An 18719-nucleotide genomic window follows, 5' to 3' on the forward strand; every position below is an offset into this window, starting at 1 on the left:
GCGTCGTCGCGCGGCGCGGCCCGCGGTCGCTCGCGATCACCGCGGCCAAGTCCATGGTCGAGACCGTCGCGGACCTGCGGCGGCCCGCGGACGACGACGACGACGTCAGCGACGGCGCGCCGGACGCGGTCGTTCTGTTCAATCCGGGCTACGGCCACCACTCGCTCAAGGCCGGGTGGACCGCGGCGCTCGACGCCGTCGCGGCGTCGCGGGCGCCGGCGCTCTTCACGGCGCACAGCGCCGCGGACCTCGACCGGGATCTGGCGGCCCTCGACGCGCGCGGCCGCGGCCACGCGTTCCTCGCGGCGCCGGCGTTGAACCCGTTCCGCTCGCGGAAGGTGCTGGCGGACCCGGAGGACCGCAGCCACCTGACCTGCGCCAACTACGCCGCCTACGTGCTAAGGTCCTAGTTTTTACTCCTCCGTCGGGTCACGGAACGGCGACCGCGAGCGCCAGGCCGCGCGCCGCTCCTCGACGGAGACGACCTCGAGGGTCCGCGCCCAGCGGCGCTCCTCGAAGGATTCCGTCGTCGCGTAAAGGGCGGCCTTCTCCGCCGGCGAACGCGGCGACGCCGGCTCCGCGGCCGGGGGCGGCCTCGCGACGGACGGCGGCCTCGCGAGCGGCGGCGGCGGCGGCGGCGGCGGCTTCGCGACGGGCGCCGGCCTCGGAGAATCTGGCGCTTTCGCGACGGGCGGCGCTTTCGCGACGGGCGGCGGCCTCAGGGACTCTGGGGATTTCGCGACGGGCGCCGGCCTCGCGACGGGCGCCGGCCTCGGGGACTCTGGCGATTTCGCGACGGGCGCCGGCGGCGGCGACGGTTTCGCGACGGGCGGCGGTTTCGCGGGCTCCGGCGGCCTCGCGACCGCCGTCGCCGCGCGCGGCGCCGCGACGACCGGCTCCGGCGCGACGACCGGGGCGGCGGGCTCCCCCGGCTCCGGCGACGGCGCCCGGTTCGGCGGCGGCGAGGACGGGTCGAAGTCGTCCACGTCCTCGCCGTAGGCCACGGACTCGTCGCCGAGCGACGAGGGATCGTCGTCGCTCTCGTCGCGGTCGTCGCCCATGATGAACGTGAGGCGGCACGGCCGCGGCGACTCCGCCAGGGTCCGCCGCAGGTCCACGAGCTTCGCCGGCGTCGCGTAGCACAGGAGGTCGCCGTCGACGCGGATCAACTCGTCGCCGCGCCGCACGACCTCGACCTTCGACCGCGTGACCGCGAAGTACGTGTAGGCGTCGCCGTCCTCGTAGGTGCCGAGGCCCACGTCGAAGCCCACGGCCTCGCCGTCGAGCAGCCACTCGTAGGCGAGGCCCACGCGGTCCATGGCGCGGATGTGGTCCTTCAGCACCTTAACGCGCGCGGCGTGCGCGGCGCGCTCGTCGGCCGTCTGGAGCGACTTCTCGAGGAAGCTCGACTCCTTCTTCGCCTCCGGGCTCTTGAAGGACTGCACCTTCTTGAGGGACGACGCGAAGGACGCGGACTTGCTCCCGCCGAAGAAGGCCGAGGCCATTTGCGACGACTTTTTTCGGCGGCGGCGATGCATGGTGTTCGACGTCCGAGGTTTCGCCAGATCTCCGCGGACGACGGCCTGCTCACGGGGCGCCGGCGGCGCGGACGAAAACCGGCCTCTGCTTGGCGGGCGGCGCCGCCGAGAGGCCGCGTGGACGTGCTCGATTTCTCACCGCAAGGGCGTCGCCAATCCACGGCGGCCATTGATTCACACGCCTATTCACGCACCAGCTCCGAAGGCTCTCCGACGCGCCTTCCTCGGAATGAACACCGAGACGACAACGAAAAAAAACAAGTCGCGGGATGATGTTTACTTAGTAAAAAGAACAGTGATCTGGGGGTTGGCGGGTGGGGGGCGGCGGACGCGGCGCGCGGGGGGAGCGCGAAGTGGAGCGCGGGGGCGCGTCCGCGGCGCGGGGGCGCGTCCGCGGCGCGGCGGCGCGCCCGCGCGGTGCGGACGCGGCGGCGTTGGGATTCAGGGGATGTCGGGCGCCGACGGGGGCGCGGGGGCGGGGCGGTCGGTGCGGCGCGAGGGGCGGGGGCCGAGTCCGGGGACTCGCCGGCGGCCTCACTCGTCCGCGGGCGGCACGAACGGCGGCGCCTTGGACGAGAGCTTCGGCGAGCTCACGTCCTTGGGCTCGCCCGGCGACGCCTCGGCGTCGACGGGCGCCTCGGCGGCGCCGTCCGCGGGCGCCGCGGCGGCGTCGGCGCCGCCGCCGTTCTCGCCGGCGCCGTTCTCGCCGGCGGCGGCGCCGGCCTCGTCGCCGGTCGCGGCGGCGTCGGCGGCGGCGGCGGCGGCGGCGGCGGACTCGGCGGTGACGGCGGGCGCGCCGTAGGCGACGCCGTTGGCCTGCGGGTAGTAGGCCTGGGGCTGGTAGTAGGCGCCGTACTGCTGCTGGTAGGCCGCGAGCTGCTGCTGGTACTCGTAGACGGCGGTCGGGTCGCCGTAGGCCTGCTGGTAGGCGGCGTAGTACTGGGCCATCTGCTGGTTGTACTGGGCGACGGCGTCGGCCGCGTGGCGGCCGCTGGGCTGGCGGCCGCCGCGGCCGCCGCGCGGCGTGCCCCCGGGCGACGAGCCGCCCTTGCCGCCCGCGCCGCCGCGGCCGACGCCGCCGCGGCCCCGCCGGCTGCGGCCCCGCGCGCCGCCGGGCGCGTTCGGGTCGTAGGGCTCGCCGGCCTCGCGCCGCCGCCGCGGCGCGCCGCCGTCGCCGCCGTCGCCGCCGCGGTGCTCGCCGGCCTCGAGGAGCACCGCGTCGACGCACTTGAGCCGGTCGCGGTACTCGGCGACCTGGTAGGTGACGCGGTCGCCCATGTCGACCCACTCCTCGCCGGCCCGCATGTCCGTCGCGTGGAGGAAGACGTCGTCGCCGTCGCCGCCGGGGAGCGCGTCCGCGGGGCGCACGAACGCGTACTTGGGCTTGATGGTCACGATGGTGCCCACGTAGCGCCGGCCCTGCTCGGGCACGGCCGCGGCCGCGGACCCGAAGTTCGCCACGGCCTGGAGGGGCGCCTCCCCGCGCGCGTTCTTGTCGTACAAACCCGCGGCCGCCTCGCCGGGCGTCGGGTCGCGCCGGAGCTCGGGGAGCGCCTTGTCGACGGCGCCCATGTCGAGGGTCGCGGCCGCGGCCTCGGGGACGGCCATCTTTTCCGTGTGGGGGTGATAAAAAAGGCCGCGGCGCGGCGAGCGGTGGCGAGTCGGGTCGACGGTCGCGCTCGGCGACGACGGCTCGCTGCGAGGAAAAATAGACCCGTCGAAGGAGGGGTCGTACGCGGCGACGACGGCTCTCGCGCGGGAGCGGTGTGAGGGTGTAAGGGGTGAGTCGGCGACGGCTCCGACTCGGGTCGGCAGTCGATATTGCGCAACAGATCGGCGAGGACCCCGGGCCGCCAGAGCACGCTCCGACGCGCGACGCGGGCCCCAGACCCCAGGCCAGCCTCCAGAGACTACCCCGGCCAGAGAATCCCCCAACTCCCACCTTCTTACGTCGGCGCCTTCTGCTTCTTCCGCCGCCTGTTGCGCTTCGACGGCACGTCGAGGGGCTTCATGTTCCTCTTGTGCCGCGCGTCGCGGTCGAGGGACACGGTCGCGGACCACGTCGACCGCGCGGAGGGCGAGAACGCGTGGGCAGTGGCGCAGATCTCCTGCTCGACGAGGGATACGTCGAAGGGCAGGAGGGGCTCGTCGGGCGCGACCGCGGCGGCCATGGCCTCGACCGTGGACGCGGTCTTCGCGTCGAGGCCGCGGCCGCGGATCGCGTCGAGTAGGATCGCGGGCTCGCCGGCGACGTCCGGCGCGCCCTGGCCCGCGTGGGCGAGGTAGACGCGCGTCGCGCCGGCGCTCGCGGCCGCGGCGAGCACGGCCTCGAGGACCTCGGCCGTCGTCACAGTGCCGCCGGGCGTCGGGCAGACGACGTAGCGCGCGCCGGCCTCGCAGCCGAGCTCCGTCGACTCGCGGCGCACCTACGCGAGGGGTCTCTTCGTAAACACATAAAAGCAGAGCGAAAACGCACGTGGACCGCCAGGAGCGGCTCGACGTCGTCCTCGGCGTCGCCGAAGAGCGCCCGCCGCGCGCGATCCGCGTAGCGCCGCACGCGGTCGCTGCGCACGCGGAGCGCCGCCGCGCGTAGGAGCAGTTGCCGCTCGCCGTCGATGACGAAGAGGGGCGCGACGCAGACGAACGTCGCGTCGCGGAGGCCCCCGCCCTCGAACTGGCGGCGGACGTCGTCCGCGCGGCTGTGGGCCTTGACGACGGACTTCTTCCCCGGCTTCCCGTCGAGCCCGAGCTGCGCGAGGGCCCGCGCGAGGCGGTCCTTGGGCAGCGGGCTCGCGAGCACGCTCCACGGCCGCTTCCGCTCCCAGAGCTCGCGCGTCGCGGCGTCGACGATCGCCGCGCGGCCGCTGGCGAGCAGCGGCGCGCGGTCGAAGACGGCCTCGAAGGGCACCATGTCCGACGACGAGTCGTCGCGGTACCAGCGCGAGAAGTGCGACGGCAGCAGCAGCGTGCGGCCCGTGACCTCCGCCAGCGCCGTCGCCTCCAGCAGGCCGTCGAACTGGTTGTTCGGCCCGTAGGTCAGCAGCGGCACGAGGTACTTTTCGCCGTCGCCGCGCGCGACGGTGGCGAGCAACGCCGCGACGGCGATGCTGCGCATGCTCTATGCGATTCGGAGAGGCATCACCATCGGCAGCCCTTGAAGGTTCAATGTGGTTATTGCAGCCCGCGTAAAAGCATGGGCTAGCCGTGCGATGCGCGGCCTCGCCGCCGCCGTCCTTGCCATCTACGCCAACGCGTCGCCGCTGTCCGACGCGCTCGACGACAATCGACCCATCCTCGACGTCCTCGCCGCCGCGACGCCGCCGCCGCGTGCGCCGTCCCCGTACGAGGCGCGCGTCTTCGCCGCGTGCCGCAAGCTCCACGGCCTCGTCGACGCGCATCCCATGGAGCGCGCGCTGCTCGCGCTCGCGCCGCGCGCGCCGGGCTGGGTGCACGTGCCGATCCCCTGGCACGAGCTCGCCGACCCGAACCACGCGGGCGCGCGGCAGCGCAAACTCGCGGACGCGACGAAGCAGCTCTGGCGCGCGCTCGACTTCGACGCCCACCGCCACTTCTCCGTCCTCGTCCAGATGCACGTCGAGCAGGTGCGCGCCTCCTTCGCGAAGCGCGCGGACGGCTGGGTGCCCGACTTCGCCCGGGTGCTCGTCTTCGACACGCGTCTTACGGCGCTCGGCTCGACGCTCGCGTTCCGCGGCGCGGAGCTGCCGGGCGCCGCCCTCGGCCGCGTGCCGGTGCCGCTCCTCGGGCACGCGCTGGACGACGACGGCGACGTCGCCCGGGCCGCCGGGTCGTCGCTCTTCTGGGCCGGGGGCTGCCACGCGCGCGTGCGCTGCTTCTTGGAAGGCCTGGGCCCCGGCGTGCGGCCCTGCGGCGACACCATCGACGCGGCGGCCTTCCGCGCGGGACTCCGCGACGCCGCCTGGGCGCTGGCGCCGCGGGGCACGATGCACGCGACGTTCATGCTCGCGGCGGCCGTCCGCCACGGCGCGCTTCCCGTCTACGTCGGCGACGACACGCCGGCCTGCGTCAGCCGCGCGACGTGCTGCGACCGCGTCTTTCGGTTGCGGCGGTCGCGCGATGCCGCGGCGTTCCTGCCCTACGGCGACCTGGGGCTCGCGTGGCGGGAGATGGGGCTCGTCGTCGACGCGGCGGACGCGGCGGAGATCCCGGCGATGGTCGCGAACGCGAGCGACCTCGCGGGGCGACGGCGGCGCTTGGACGTGGCGCAGGCGCTCTTCAGCCACCGAGGGGTCGCGGCCTACGTCGCCTGGAAGCTGGGGCGGGAGCGGTAATATGGTGTGTGATGGCCGCGGACGCAGGACGCCATCGGCGGTCGGCGTCGACGGCGACCTTGAACAACGGGGAACAAGCTCGAGCCGCATCACACGTAATGGCGACGATCTCGCACCCACCGAGGCCACGGCGCCTCGCGCTGCTCGCGCTGTCGTGCACGCTCACGACGTCGTCGGCGCGGTCCGGTGCGCGCCTGAGCCCGCCGCCGCGCTGGCTCGGCACCGCGGGCGGGAGACGACGCGCCACGGCCCGCGCCGCGGCGCTCGCGGTCGTGCGCGGCGGCAGCTACGAGAACGACTTCTACGAGGACGAGTGGAGCAGCGAGGCCTACGTGCAGGGCGACGCCTACGACTACGCGCGGCCGCCGCTCGACCGGCCCAAGGAGAATCCGCTCGACCTCTCCGGCCTCGGCGGTTTCGTGCCCGACCGGAAGACGGGGCTCATCATGTGCGCCGCCGGCGCGGCGTCGACGATGCTCGGCGTGTCGCTCTTCTTCGAGAAGAACCTCATCCGGTTGGGGAACGTGCTGCTCGTCGCGGGCGCGCCGATCGTCGTCGGCCCCCAGCGCGCGTCGCGCTACGTGCTCAACCCGGCCAAACTCCGCGGCAGCCTCTGCTTCGCCTGCGGCTTCATGCTCATCCTCAGCGGCCACCCGCTCCTGGGCATCGTCGTCGAGATCTTCGGCTTCCTGAACCTGTTCGGGAACCTGTTCCCGCTCTTCACGGCCATGTTCAAGAACCTGCCCTTCGTCCAGCAGTTCGCGTCGGGCGGCGGCGGCGGGCCGGCGTTGCCGCCCGACGCGTACGATGCGGGCGGCGGCGGCGACTACGGGTACTAGGGCGGGGGGCCTAAAAAATTCACCACGGGCCGGGCCCGTGCCACGGCGAGATAGATAAGCTGCTGTTAAAAGGCGGCGCCCTACGTCCGGCGCTCGTTCTGCGGGTTCACCGTCGGCGCGAAGGTCGGGCTCGGGTACTCCACGGTGAAGGTGTGGTTGTTCGAGCAGCCGGGCCAGTAGGAGAGCGAGTTGTAGACGTAGGTCAGGTCCGGCGAGTTCGGCGCCGTGAGCTCGTAGAACTCCTCGTTCGTGTAGAGGCCGACCTGCGTGTCCGTGAGGGACGCGTAGGGCAGGAGGTCGTCGGCCTTGTGGCCCGGGCACGTGTCCCGCCGGCACACGGGCATGGACGTGACGTCCGTCGCGTCGACCTGGCTCCAGTCGCAGACGACGTGCGTGTCCGAGCCCTCGTGCGTCTGGTGCTCGTAGCCCCAGGTCGCGTCGAGCGTGATGTTGCCCGTCTCGTTGAGGAGGCGCACGTACTGGAGGAACCGCTCCGCGTTGCCGTGGAGCGGCCAGAAGATGGGGTCCTGCGGCGCGGCGCTCGTGAACATCTCGCCGGGCAGCCCCACGGCGCAGAGCTTGTCCAGCAGGTCGTCGTAGGTCACGTTGTAGGGCGACGTCAGGGGCTGGTCCGTGAAGACGTCGTTGACGTTGTCGTCGGACCAGAGCTCGAGCACGCCCGCCTTGTTCAGTAATTCGTACGCGGAGCCGGCGCGTTCGACGATCGCGTCCGGGCAGTCGCAGCGGCAGTCGGACACGGGCGTGTCGTCGGAGCAGACGTCCGGGCATCGAACGAACCCCTGGCGCCAGAGAAACTTGGACAGGAGCAGGAACTGGTCCGGGTCGCCCTCGGACTCGGCGACGCGGCGCCACTCGTCGCCGTCGTCGCCCCAGAGGCCCCCGACCATGAGGTGCACGGGCCCGTGGAGCTCGCCGTTGAGGGCCATGACGATGTCGGCGTAGGACGCCTCGGGCACGACGTACTCCTGGAACTGGGTGCACGACGGCAGGGACGTGAAGGAGTCGTACTTGTCGCCCATGACGTACGACGACCGCATGACGAAGGGCACCTTGTTCACGTTCCAGGGGCTCCGCAGCAGCCCGTAGGGGTTCGTGATGTTCATGTAGCCCGCGTTGCGCGCGTTCATGACCGGCGTGAAGGCGAAGCGGCCCTGGTCGACGATGTGGTCGTCGTTGCTCAGGCTGTCGATGTTGCCGAACCAACCCTCGTCGAAGATCTTCGAGAGGTACCACTCCTCGCCGAGCTTGCGCTCGTCGAGCGTGTAGTCCCAGTAGTGCGCCGCCACCGTCGGGTCCACGGACCGGAGGGCGTTCTCGAACTGCCAGGTGATGCCGATGTGGTGGTTCGCGAAGCCCGCGTCGTCGTGCCAGTGGTCGCACGACCGGTCCGCGGCGCCGAAGAGGTGCTCGCGCACGAGCCAGTTGGCGCTGTAGAACTTGGGCCCGAACGTCGCCTGGCCCTCGGCGTCGCTCAGCGCGTAGAGCGTGAAGACCGCGCCGAAGTACGCGTCGCGCTCCGCGTCCGTGAGCTCCCGCAATTCGCGGCGGACGACGCGCGCGGTGACCTCGAAGCTCTTCGCGTCGCCGTTCTGGAAGCGCACGACGACGACGTGCGTGCCGATGTTCGCGAAGGCGACCTCGACCTCGCTCGACGTCACGTTCGACACCTGGGCGCCGTCGACCTCCCAGTGCGCGCGCTCCGTCGACGGGTAGAGGCTCAGGAGCGTCCGCTGCGACACGTCCACGAGGTAGTCGAAGTCGTACTGGCCGTCGCCGATGGGGCGGCCGAGCCGGCGCTCGTAGGGCGACGACACGAGCAGCTCCACGTCCGCCGTCCGGTCCGAGGACGACGTCGCACTGGCCACGCCGACGAGGGCCGCCGGCGACCGCCGGGCGGCGCTCCGGCCGACGGCGACGGCGCCGAGGGCGACGAGGGCCAGGGCGAGCGTAAACCGGGCCTTTGGCCTCGCGGGGCCGGACTCCGCGTCCACGGCGACGTAGCCCGCGCGGCTCATCGTGGCAGCCCCGACCGCCTGCGCCAGCCAAAATGAGTATAGATCTACCCGAGAAGCACTTCAACGTGTCCGGGCAGGTCGAACTTTACCGCATATCCCTACGACGCCGGAGACTATTATTATTATTATTATTATTAAGTTATTATTTAGCGTCGGAGAAGCCGCATGCACAACTACGTTGTTCCTACGCTCCTGGTACTCTCGGCGAGGCCCGAACTCGCCGACAGACCTCGTGCGCGAGCGAGCTCGCGCATCCTGGTGAACTCGTCGAAGACCGCCTCGCCGCTCGTGCCGCGGTGGGGCTCGAGGACGAGGTCGACGGCGTCGGCCCGGAGGAGCTGATAGTACGCGTGGATCGTGTGCTTGATCTGCAGGCAATACGCGAGGATGATCTGGACCTCGCCGAGGAAGCCGCCGCCGAGGTCGACGTTGCAGTGGAGGTCCGGCGGCTGCGCGATGACGACCTGCTTGTGCTTGTTCTTGACGGCGACGACGGGGAACGTCGCTTTGAGGCCCGCGAGGAAGAAGGCGGCCGTGTAGGGGCAGTGGGCCTCGACGACGCACCGGTTGAGGTCCTTGAGGCTCCCGAGCTTCTTCTCGAGCGCGCGGCCGAGCGACTTCGGCGGCCCGAACGCGAGGCGGATCACGTTCACGCCGAGGCGGCTGTCGTGGAGCCCCAGCGGCCAGGCCGCCGGGTCCAGGCCCAGGCGCTCCGCGATGGCCGCGGACGACGGCGCGTCGTTGAACGTCGACACGAGGAACGCCATCTTCGCGCGGAACGCGCCGTCGAGGCGCGCGGCGCGCGCGAGGAGGAGGCGGACGCGCCGCGCGTCGCCCTTGGCGTCCGCCTGCGCGCCGGGCCCCGGCGCGGGCAGCACCTGGAGCGGCGCGTTCGGCTCGACCGCGGGCACGGCGTCCAGGAACCGGTACCGCTCGCCGAGGAGCTTGTACGCGTCCATGACGCGCCCCAGCAGCGCGCTCAGGCGCGCGCTCTCCTCGCCGGCGAGGCGCTTGACCCGCCGGAACGCGTCCGCGGCCGCGCGGTCGCCGGCGTCGCCGCCCGCGAAGAGCGCGTCGAGCGCGCGCGCCTTGAGCGCGTCGACCTCGGCCGCGAGCGCGTCGTTGCGGACGGCGCCGAGGGCCGCGCGCGCCCGCTCGAAGGCCGCGAACGTCTCCGCGTCGCTGTCGCGCATCGCGTCGCCGAGGGACCGCGCGACGACGCGCTCGAGGAGCCCCGACGCGCCCCAGGTCACGCGGACGACGCGCACCTCGGACGCCGGGAAGACCTCCTCGAGCTCGCCGCCCCGCGCGTCGCGCGCCTGGAGCCACGGCCCCGTGTGGCGGACGACGGCGCGCAGCAGCCTCCGGTGCGCCACGAGACACACGGACTCGAAGGGCAGCGACCGGAGCCAGGCGACGGCCCCGCCCGCACGCGCCGCGAGGGCCGCCTCGTCCTCGACCAGCGCCTCCCGGAGCACGTAGCCGTCGGGCGACGCGTCGTCGGCCGCCGCGATGGTCGACGCGTCGACCGTGGGAAAGTCCGCCGCGACGACGTCCGCGCGGTCGCGCTCGTCGCAGGGCAGGCCCCCCCGCTGCTCCCGGAGCGCGTCCACGGCGACGACGGGCACCTCGACGCGGCCGTCGGCGAGGATCGTCGCCGTCTCGAGCGTCCGGTGCAGCGGGCTCGCGAAGAACGCCTCCGGCCGCGGGTAGTGGGGCCGCGCGAGGAGCGCGTCGAGCTCCTGGGCCGCGCGCGCCGACTGCGCGCGCCCGCGGTCCGTGAGGCCCGCGTTGAAGAACTCCTCGCCGGCCGGGTCCGCGAGCTCCGCGGGCTTCTCCGCCGCCGGGTCGCGCGCGAGCGCCGCCGCGTGCGCGACGTCGCGCTCGACCTCCGCCGCGATCTCGTGGACGCCTTCGCCGTGGCGCGCGAGGTAGACGACCTTGGTGACGCGCTTGCCGGTCTGGGGCGCGGCGGCCGGCGCGTCCGACAACGTCCGCTGCGACGCGACGCGGGTCCACCGCCGCCGCGCGGCGGCGGACTTCGGCGACGTCGGCTCCGCGGTCCGCGGCGCGGCGACCGGCGCGTCCGCCGCTTCCCCCATCCCAATTCACTGCTCCATCCCAATGCACTGCACCATCAACGCATGCACGCGCAACTCTTTGTCTATGGGAGGCCGCACTTTCATAATTATAACGCGACTTCACCTTGCTCTGTCAAGGCTTCAAGCTGACCATGTTGACTTTAAAAACTCCGGCACGAGTCCGGCTCGACCGCACGCGTGCGCATGGCCCCCCGGGCGACTCGACGTCGTCCTTCGGCGATGGACGACGCCCGCCAGGCGCGGCGCCGCTCGAGCTCAACAGGCGTTATCGCCGTAGGAGGCCGCGTAGGCCGGGTCGTCGCTCTGGAAGTCGATGTCCGCGGCGCGCCGCCGCGCCGTCGGCGCGAGGCGGAGCTCGATCAGGCGGAGCTCGAGGGCCGAGTGGACGTTCGCCGGCGCCGGGTCCGGCAGGAAGGACGCGGGGTCGTGCTCCTCCACGGAGAAGCCGCGCGCGGCCGCCTCGCGGAAGAACAGGTCCTTCGTCGAGTTCGCGCGCGCCACGAAGCCCACGAAGAAGGCCGCCTCGTCGCAGGTCGACGCCGCCAGGAGCGCCGCGACGGTCTGGAGCAGGGGCGCCACGAGCTTGGGCCAGCAGACGACGTCCGCGCCGACGACGTAGTCGAACGACGCGCCCGCGGCGACGGCCTCGAAGCTCGGCCGGTCGCCCCACAGCAGGCGCGCCACGGAGGCGCTCCGGGGCCGAAGGGCTTCGACGGCGCGCTCGAGCAGGCGCACGACGACGTCGGAGCCGTCCGTGAGCGCGACGCGGTCCGCGCCGACGGCGTCGGCGACGAGCCCGGGCAGCCCGCAGCCCGCGCCGACCTCGAGGACCCGCGCGCCGGCGAAGCGGCGCCGATTCGCGGCGACGAACCAGGCGAGGAGCACGCTCACGGGCCAGACCACCTGGCCCGTGAGGTCGTGGTCCGTCGACGCCGACGTGAGGCAGAGCACGCGCTGCGTGACGCCGCCGACGTCGAAGGCGACGGTCTCGTAGTCCTCGTTGAGGAAGAGGGAACTCTCGAAGTAGCAGGCGTCGTCGTCGTCGCCGGCGTCGTCGTCGTCGCCGGCGTCGTCGTTCGCATTTCGCAGCGCGCTCATGGAGACGCTGGGCTTTTGGGCATCGCTTGTGGCAGCGAGTTCACCGTCTGATTGTTTTTCTTTTCAACATCACTCTCAAAACTCGGAGAGCAGCATCATCAACACGCGCCGAGCGCCACGGAGTTAGGAAAGTTTTTGATGAATTTATGGATGTATCCGGAGATCGGTCGCGACGCTGGGCAAAGCGATTACTCCTCGTCGCAGCACTCCCCGTCGGCAGAGCATTCCAGGCGACGGGACGAGGCGCAGCCCCAAGGACGCACCCCGCAGCCGGCCGTAAAGCGAGCACTCCGCGGTCCTCGTCGGCGGGCACTCCTGGGGCAGCCTTCTTGGGGCTGCACTCGTCCCAGCCCCCAACCAAACTCAACGCCGACGGCAACGCAAGCCATGAGCATGGCCTTCCTCGAGACATTGATCAAGTGGGAGGAGTCGAGCCCGCTCGACGTGGCCCGCGCGCTGCGCGAGGCCGACGCCTTCGCGGCGCACCACGAGGACCTCGCACGCTACGCGCGGGGCCTCGCGGGCCGCATCGCCCAGGAGACGGGCGGCTTCACGGGCGACGAGTTCGTCGCTCGACAGCTCCGCGCCGCAGTCGCCGACGAAGGACTTCCCGCGGTCGCCGCCGACGCCGAAGCGCAAGGCGCCGCTGTCGCCGCTCGCCGGCGGGCCGCTGCCGCTGGGGCTGCCGCCGCGGCGCGCGGGCGCGGCCGCGGGGCCGAACCCCTACGACCTCGACAGCCCGGACGTCGCGTCCTACGCGTCCCTCGAGCACCGCATCGAGCGGCGCGCGTCCTTCGACCGCTGCAGCGAGGAGCGCGCGTCCTTCGAGCGCGAGCGGCGCGGCTCGCGGCGGAGCGACCACGACGACGCGCTCGGCGCGGCGTCGCGCGAGCGGCGGGGGTCCCAGGAGCCGCGGCACCGCGGGTCCGTCGGGGCCGTCCAGAACGCGCCGTCCGTCGTGCTCACGGCGCCCATCGGCCGCCGCGCGAGCGCGGGCGGCTCCGAGAACTACGTCGACAAGAAGGCCCGCGCGATGATCGTCAAGGAGTGCCGCGAGCGCGGCAAGGCGCGCGGCAGCCTCCGCGCGCAGCCCCCCGGCGCGCCCCCGCACCGGGGGCCCGGCTCGCCCGCGTCGCCGCCGGGCGACGCGGCGCCGCCGGGCGACCGGCGCAAGCTCCTGGCCGGCGGCGTCGGCCGCGGGAGCTTCAAGCTCAAGGTGCCCGCGGTGCTCGGCCTCGCGCCCCAGGACGACCGGGCCCAGGAGCGCGCGCGCCAGCGCAAGGTCCTCACGCTCAACGGCGGCAACGTGGGCGAGTGGCTCGACTACATCCGGTCCGCGGAGGACGCGACGCCGCACGAGCTCGAGATGCTCCAGATGCGCGACGACACGTGGCTCGACGCGGCCCTGCGGGTCGTCTTCCCCGTGCTCAGCTACAACTCGAGCTGGCTCCTGTTCTGGCAGCTCGCGATGGTGCTCTGCGTCGTCTACGTCTCCGTGTCGGTGCCCATCGTCATCGCGTGGGGCACGCACGCGCTGCTCCGGAGCGGCCGCTGCGTGCGCTGGATGCACCACGTCGACCTCTTCGTCGACGTCTTCTTCCTCGCGGACATCGCGCTGACCTTCTTCACGTCCTACGTCGACGAGGTCACGGCCGAGGAGGTCACGGACCGGCGGTGCATCGCGTACCGCTACGTCTTCGACCCCTTCGCGGGCAAGTGGATCGTCTTCGACGCCATCGCGTCGCTGCCGACGTCCTTCTTCGGGTGCGCGGGCGGCGGGATCCTCGAGTACGTCAAGTTCATCCGGTTCACGAAGCTCTTCAAGATGCTGCGGATGCTCAAGATCAACTCCATCGTCGACACGCGCCACATGCCCTTCTTCCACCCCGTCATGATGCGCTTCATGCGCATTTTGCTGGGCCTGCTCTTCGTCTGGCACCTCTTCGCGTGCCTCTATTGGCGCGTCGCGCGGTCGGAGGAGTACTGGAGCACGGGATGCGACCCGGCCGCGTTCAGCTGCTGGATCCCGCCGAAGCGCGTGCGCGACGCGCCCTTCTTCCGCCAATACTCCTACGTGCGCCCGCCCCGCGTCCCCCGCGTTCGCCGCGCGCGCGCGCGCGGAAGCGTCGGAATACCCGAGGGCGCACCGCGCGGCCGCCCGACGAACCCCCCCCCCCCCGCAGGCCTACCTCTGGGGCTCCATCCACTCCTTCGGGTCCGTCTTCGCCGTGCCGACGACGACGCGGACCATGTGGACGACGGCGTCCGTCGCGATCGTCGGCCTCGTCGTCAACGCGATCGTCATCGGCTCGGCGACGAACGTGTTGGACGGCTTCCACTCCATCGCCAAGCAGCACCAGAAAAGGAAGGACGGCGTCAACCACTACATGCGCTGGCAGAACTTCCCGCCGGAGACGGTGCGGCGCGCGAATGATTTTTTGGACTACCAGTGGGCGACGGGCACGACGGTCGACGGCGCCGAGGTCATGAGGGACATGCCGCCGCCCTTGCAGCTCGAGATGCGCATGTGCCTGAACCGCAAGATCATCGACACGCAGCCCCTGTTCTGGGAGCTCGGGCCGAAGCTCATGATGGTCCTCGTGACCGCGCTCAAGGCGCACATCACGACGCCGAACGAGACGATCCTGCGCGAGGGCGACCACGGCGACCTGCTCTTCTTCCTCGTGCACGGCGAGGCGCTGGCCTACTGCGACGGCGACGAGGGCAACCGGAAGAAGGCACTGCTGCGCGCGGCGAAGGCGCGCGTCGCGCGCCGGCGGCTCCTCGCGGCCAAGGGCGGCGTCATCGCGGGCAAGCCCCTCGCGCGAGAGGCCGCGCTGCTGCACGAGGTCCTGCGGCGCAACACCAACGGCGTCCGCGGCGCCGAGGACGAGCACTTCGCGCCGCCGCCCGCGCGCGGGCCCCGCGCGACGACGATCAACGGCCTCGGCCGCCGCGTGGACGCGGGCGGCCTGCGCGGGGGCGCGGGCCCGCCCGGGTCGTCGCCGCCCGCGGGCTGGCGCCGCCAGCTGCAGAGCAGCGACGGGCCCGCGGCGGACGACGGCGACCGGCGCGACGGCGTCGCGCGGAAGACGCTCATGCGCACGATGACGGACACGGTCAAGTTCGTCTTGAGGTCCCGGTCCTTCAAGAACCAGTCGCTGGACCGCGTCGGCGTCGTCCACGGCGACGCCTACGTCGCGGAGGAGGCGCGGGACGACGGCGGCGACGACGACGACGACTACCAGCACGTCATTTTGCTCTCCGTGTTGAAGATCGGCGCCGTCATCGGCGAGATCGCCCTGCTCAGCGAGGACGAGAAGCGGACGGCGTCGGTCTTGACGACGCAGCACTGCGAGCTCTACAGCCTCGACGCGGAGAACTTCAACTTCATCCGGAGCTCGCACGCGGAGTGGCACGAGATCCTCGTGCACAGCGCGGAGCAGCGCGTGACGTGGTCGAAGCAGATGAAGGCGCTCGTCAACGACGACGTGTCGCCGGACGACGCGGCGGCCGTCGAGCACGCGAACAACTTCCTGGCCAAGCGCCGCGCGACGGCGTCGCGCGTCGTCGCGCCGTTCCACGCGACGTCGACGACGATCAAGCGCGACGGCCAGAGCCACTGGGACTACATGAAGCAGACCAAGGTCGCGCCGACGCTGTCCGCCGCCGGCGACATGCTCCGCAACTCGTCGAGAGGCATCGACCGCGTCCACCGCATCTCCAGGGAGATCAACGACCGCCTCCGCAGCTCGTCCCTCCGGCGGTCCAAGAACAACGGCGACGCGACGGACGGCGCGGCGGCGAACGGCGGCACCGACGCGCTCGTCGACTCCGCCGTCCGGCGCATGTCCAAGGAGCCGGAGCCGCCGCGCGCGTGAGCCCCTGTTTACCTCGCTTGTCTTTTATGTCGCTCGGGGGTGCGGGTGGGCACGAGCGTACGGGTAAAATTTTAGTAATGGGAGGAGGCGCGTGCATCTGAGCATTAGATAGATGAGCATTTCAAGCGATTAGTCGAGCATTGGCCGCACGATGCGCGCGTGGTATTCGATCATCATCTTCTTCTTCCTCGGGGGCCTCGCCCCGAAGACGTCCGGGCAAGAGCTCGCCAAGCTCGTCGCGAGCGACGCCGCAGGGGGCGACTACTTCGGCTACTCCGTCGCCATCAGCGGCGACCTCGTCGTCGTCGGGGCTAAGTACAACGACGCCGCCAGCTACGACTCGGGCTCGGTCTACGTCTTCCGCACGACGAACGGCGGCGCCTCCTGGACGCAGGTCGCCAAGCTCGTCGCGAGCGACGCCGGGTGCGAGGACTGGTTCGGCTCCTCCGTCGCCGTCAGCGGCGACCTCGTCGTCGTCGGGGCGTACTGGAACGACGACGCCGGCTCCAACTCGGGCTCGGCCTACGTGCTCAGCGCGCCGACTCCGCAGCCTACTCCGCGGCCTACTCCGCGGCCAAACCCGCAACCCGCCCCGGGTTCGCCTACGACGAGTTCCGCCCCGGGTTCGCCTACGACGAGTTCCGGAGGCGGCGGCGGCGGCGGCGGCGGCGGCGGCGCGGACACGATCGTCGTCGCGGCCGCGGCCGTCGCGGCCGTCGTCGCGGTTGCCATCGCCTGCCTCTGCATCAAGCGTCGCCGGACCAAGGCCGCCGCGGCTCGCGCGGACATCAACCTCGAGGCGCCTCCGGATCGCGACGACGCCTTCGCGGGCGGCGCTCGGAACGTCGCGGGCGCGGCGCGGCACTCCGCCTCGACGAAGACGCCCTCCGCGCCGCCCGCGAGCGCGAGTTTCGCGGCCGCGCCGGCGGCGGAGCCCGTGCCCAGCGCGCGGTACCAGCAGCTGATGCTCGAGTCGGAGGGCGTCGTCGCGCAGGGCATGAACGCGGTCCACGTCCTCCTCGCACTGGGGCAGGTGGCGGGCGGGCCGGTCGTTGGTCCGATCTGCGAGGTGGCCCGCGACATCCTTCGCTCCGTCGAGGAGCACTCGCGCAAGGCGGACGACGTCTTGATGGCCGGGCGAAGAGTCGTCGACGTCCTCGGCGCGTTGCAGCAGATGTCCAAGAACGCAGCGAAGCTCGAATTCGGGAACGCGGACCTCGTGGAGTCGAAGATGCGAACGCTGAAAGGCCTCCTGTGCGACTTCAAGCTGGCCGTCGACGCCTTCGGACAGGCGGGCTGGCTCAAGCGCGCTTTCCACCAGCGCGGGCACGTCAACTCGCTGACGAAGCTCGACAAGGAGATCGCGACGTGCCTCGAGAGCCTCAAGCTCGATTACAAGCTCGCGGTGGACGCCGATATTCTCGAGCGCACATATCAGATGGAACAGTCGATCACGATGCTCGTGGCGAAGCGCTGCTCCGAGACCCGCGAGGACCCGGCCGCGGCCGCCGCGATCCTCGCGCGGACTCCGGTCGCGATCGCGGAGGTCGTGGAGAACGCGCACGTGCCCGAGGACGAGCTCCTGATCGAGATGCGCGAGTTGAGTGGCGAGGTGAGCAAGGGCCTGGCCAAGATCATAGACTCCCATCACGAAATGCAGCAGGGCGTCGCTACGGTACTCGAAAAGTTGGAGACGTTGACGAAATGGGACCGCGCGCGCCGTCTCAAGGCGACGCACATGGAGGAGAACGAGATCGAGCTCGATTTCGTCGAGGTGGAGCCGTTCGCGGGCGGTGGCCAGGGCAGCGTCCACAAAGCGGAGTACGCTGGCGAAATCGTGTGCCTCAAGAAGTTCTCGCTGGTCGGCGTCGGAGCGCAGTCCGCGCGCGACAAGATTCTCTCCAGTTTCAAAAAAGAAGTCGGCATCATGGATAAGCTGCGCAAGCACCCGCGCACCATCGACATTGTTGGCATTTGCACCACGGATGCGAGCTTTGTCGGCATCGTCACGCAGTACCTGCCGAACGGGTCGCTCCGCGGCGTCCTCGACGCGCGCGGCGATGCCATCACGCCCAAGACGCAGTTCATTTGGGCCAAGGACATCGCCATCGGCATGGCCTACCTCCACGAGGTGGGCGTCTTGCATCGCGACCTCAAGAGTCAAAACGTGCTCCTGACGAACGAGTGGCGTTGCAAGATTACGGACTTTGGCATCAGTAAGTCAGAAGCCCTGAAGACTATCGCGACGACCTCAACCATGCGCGGAGGAGCTGGGATCTCCGGGACGTTTCCGTTCACGGCGCCCGAGGCTTTTAGCGCGAAATCACGGTTTACTACGAAGTGCGACGTCTATTCTTACGCGATCGTGCTCTGGGAGATCTGGGACCACGGAAAACCCTGGGACGGCTTCGATCTGCCGGAGATCATGGATGCGGTCCGTGTCGAACAGGAGCGCCCGAAAGTCCCAGAGTCGATGCCAGTCGAAATGCGTTCGCTCATGTGCCACGCCTGGTCTCACGACGCAGCCGCGAGGCCGGATTTCAAAGACATTGTTATGCAACTATATATTATCGAAGGCCAAGGGCTGTGAATGGGTCCACGCGTCCCTGGTGAGCATATTAGATTATGAAAAGCTCGGCCGCGATTCAGACATGAAAGATCCGCGACTCAGCGAATATGCGCGCCCTCATCTATATCAAGCACAAAATGTAAAACTCTGTGCGCTCGAGGTCGTTCCGTCTATGAACGCAACATGTCCACCTGAACTTTATTACCAGCTTAAGGGCCTCGGTCTCCTCGAATCGTGACTCCGAGATCTCGTCGTCTACACGACCGCGCGCGACTCTTCCTTTGGAGACAAGCTCCGAATTACAACCTCCTTCGATCGTTCCTATTTCATCTCCTCCCTCCCACCC

General features: G+C 70.9%; 3 protein-coding genes across 3 annotated transcripts; 2 read left to right on the forward strand and 1 right to left on the reverse strand.

Moving 5' to 3' along the window:
- Nucleotides 1-6276: 6276 nt before the first annotated feature.
- AURANDRAFT_8288 (hypothetical protein) lies at nt 6277-6600 on the forward strand (the record flags this gene model as incomplete). The annotated part of the gene is made up of 1 exon (XM_009042138.1): nt 6277-6600. A coding segment is annotated over one exon (324 nt), but the record flags the coding sequence as incomplete, so codon positions are not given.
- A 4654-nt stretch (nt 6601-11254) lies between these two features.
- Nucleotides 11255-11839, reverse strand: AURANDRAFT_5594 (hypothetical protein; the record flags this gene model as incomplete). Its single annotated transcript, XM_009042226.1, has 1 exon — nt 11255-11839. A coding segment is annotated over one exon (585 nt), but the record flags the coding sequence as incomplete, so codon positions are not given.
- A 5892-nt stretch (nt 11840-17731) lies between these two features.
- AURANDRAFT_31806 (hypothetical protein) lies at nt 17732-18394 on the forward strand (the record flags this gene model as incomplete). The annotated part of the gene is made up of 1 exon (XM_009042139.1): nt 17732-18394. One exon carries the CDS (start codon nt 17732-17734, stop codon nt 18392-18394), a length of 663 nt encoding a protein of 220 aa, XP_009040387.1.
- Between the last annotated feature and the right edge of the window lie 325 nt (nt 18395-18719).

The sequence above is a fragment of the Aureococcus anophagefferens genome (assembly GCF_000186865.1).
Source record: "Aureococcus anophagefferens unplaced genomic scaffold AURANscaffold_28, whole genome shotgun sequence".
NCBI lineage: Eukaryota > Pelagophyceae > Pelagomonadales > Pelagomonadaceae > Aureococcus > Aureococcus anophagefferens.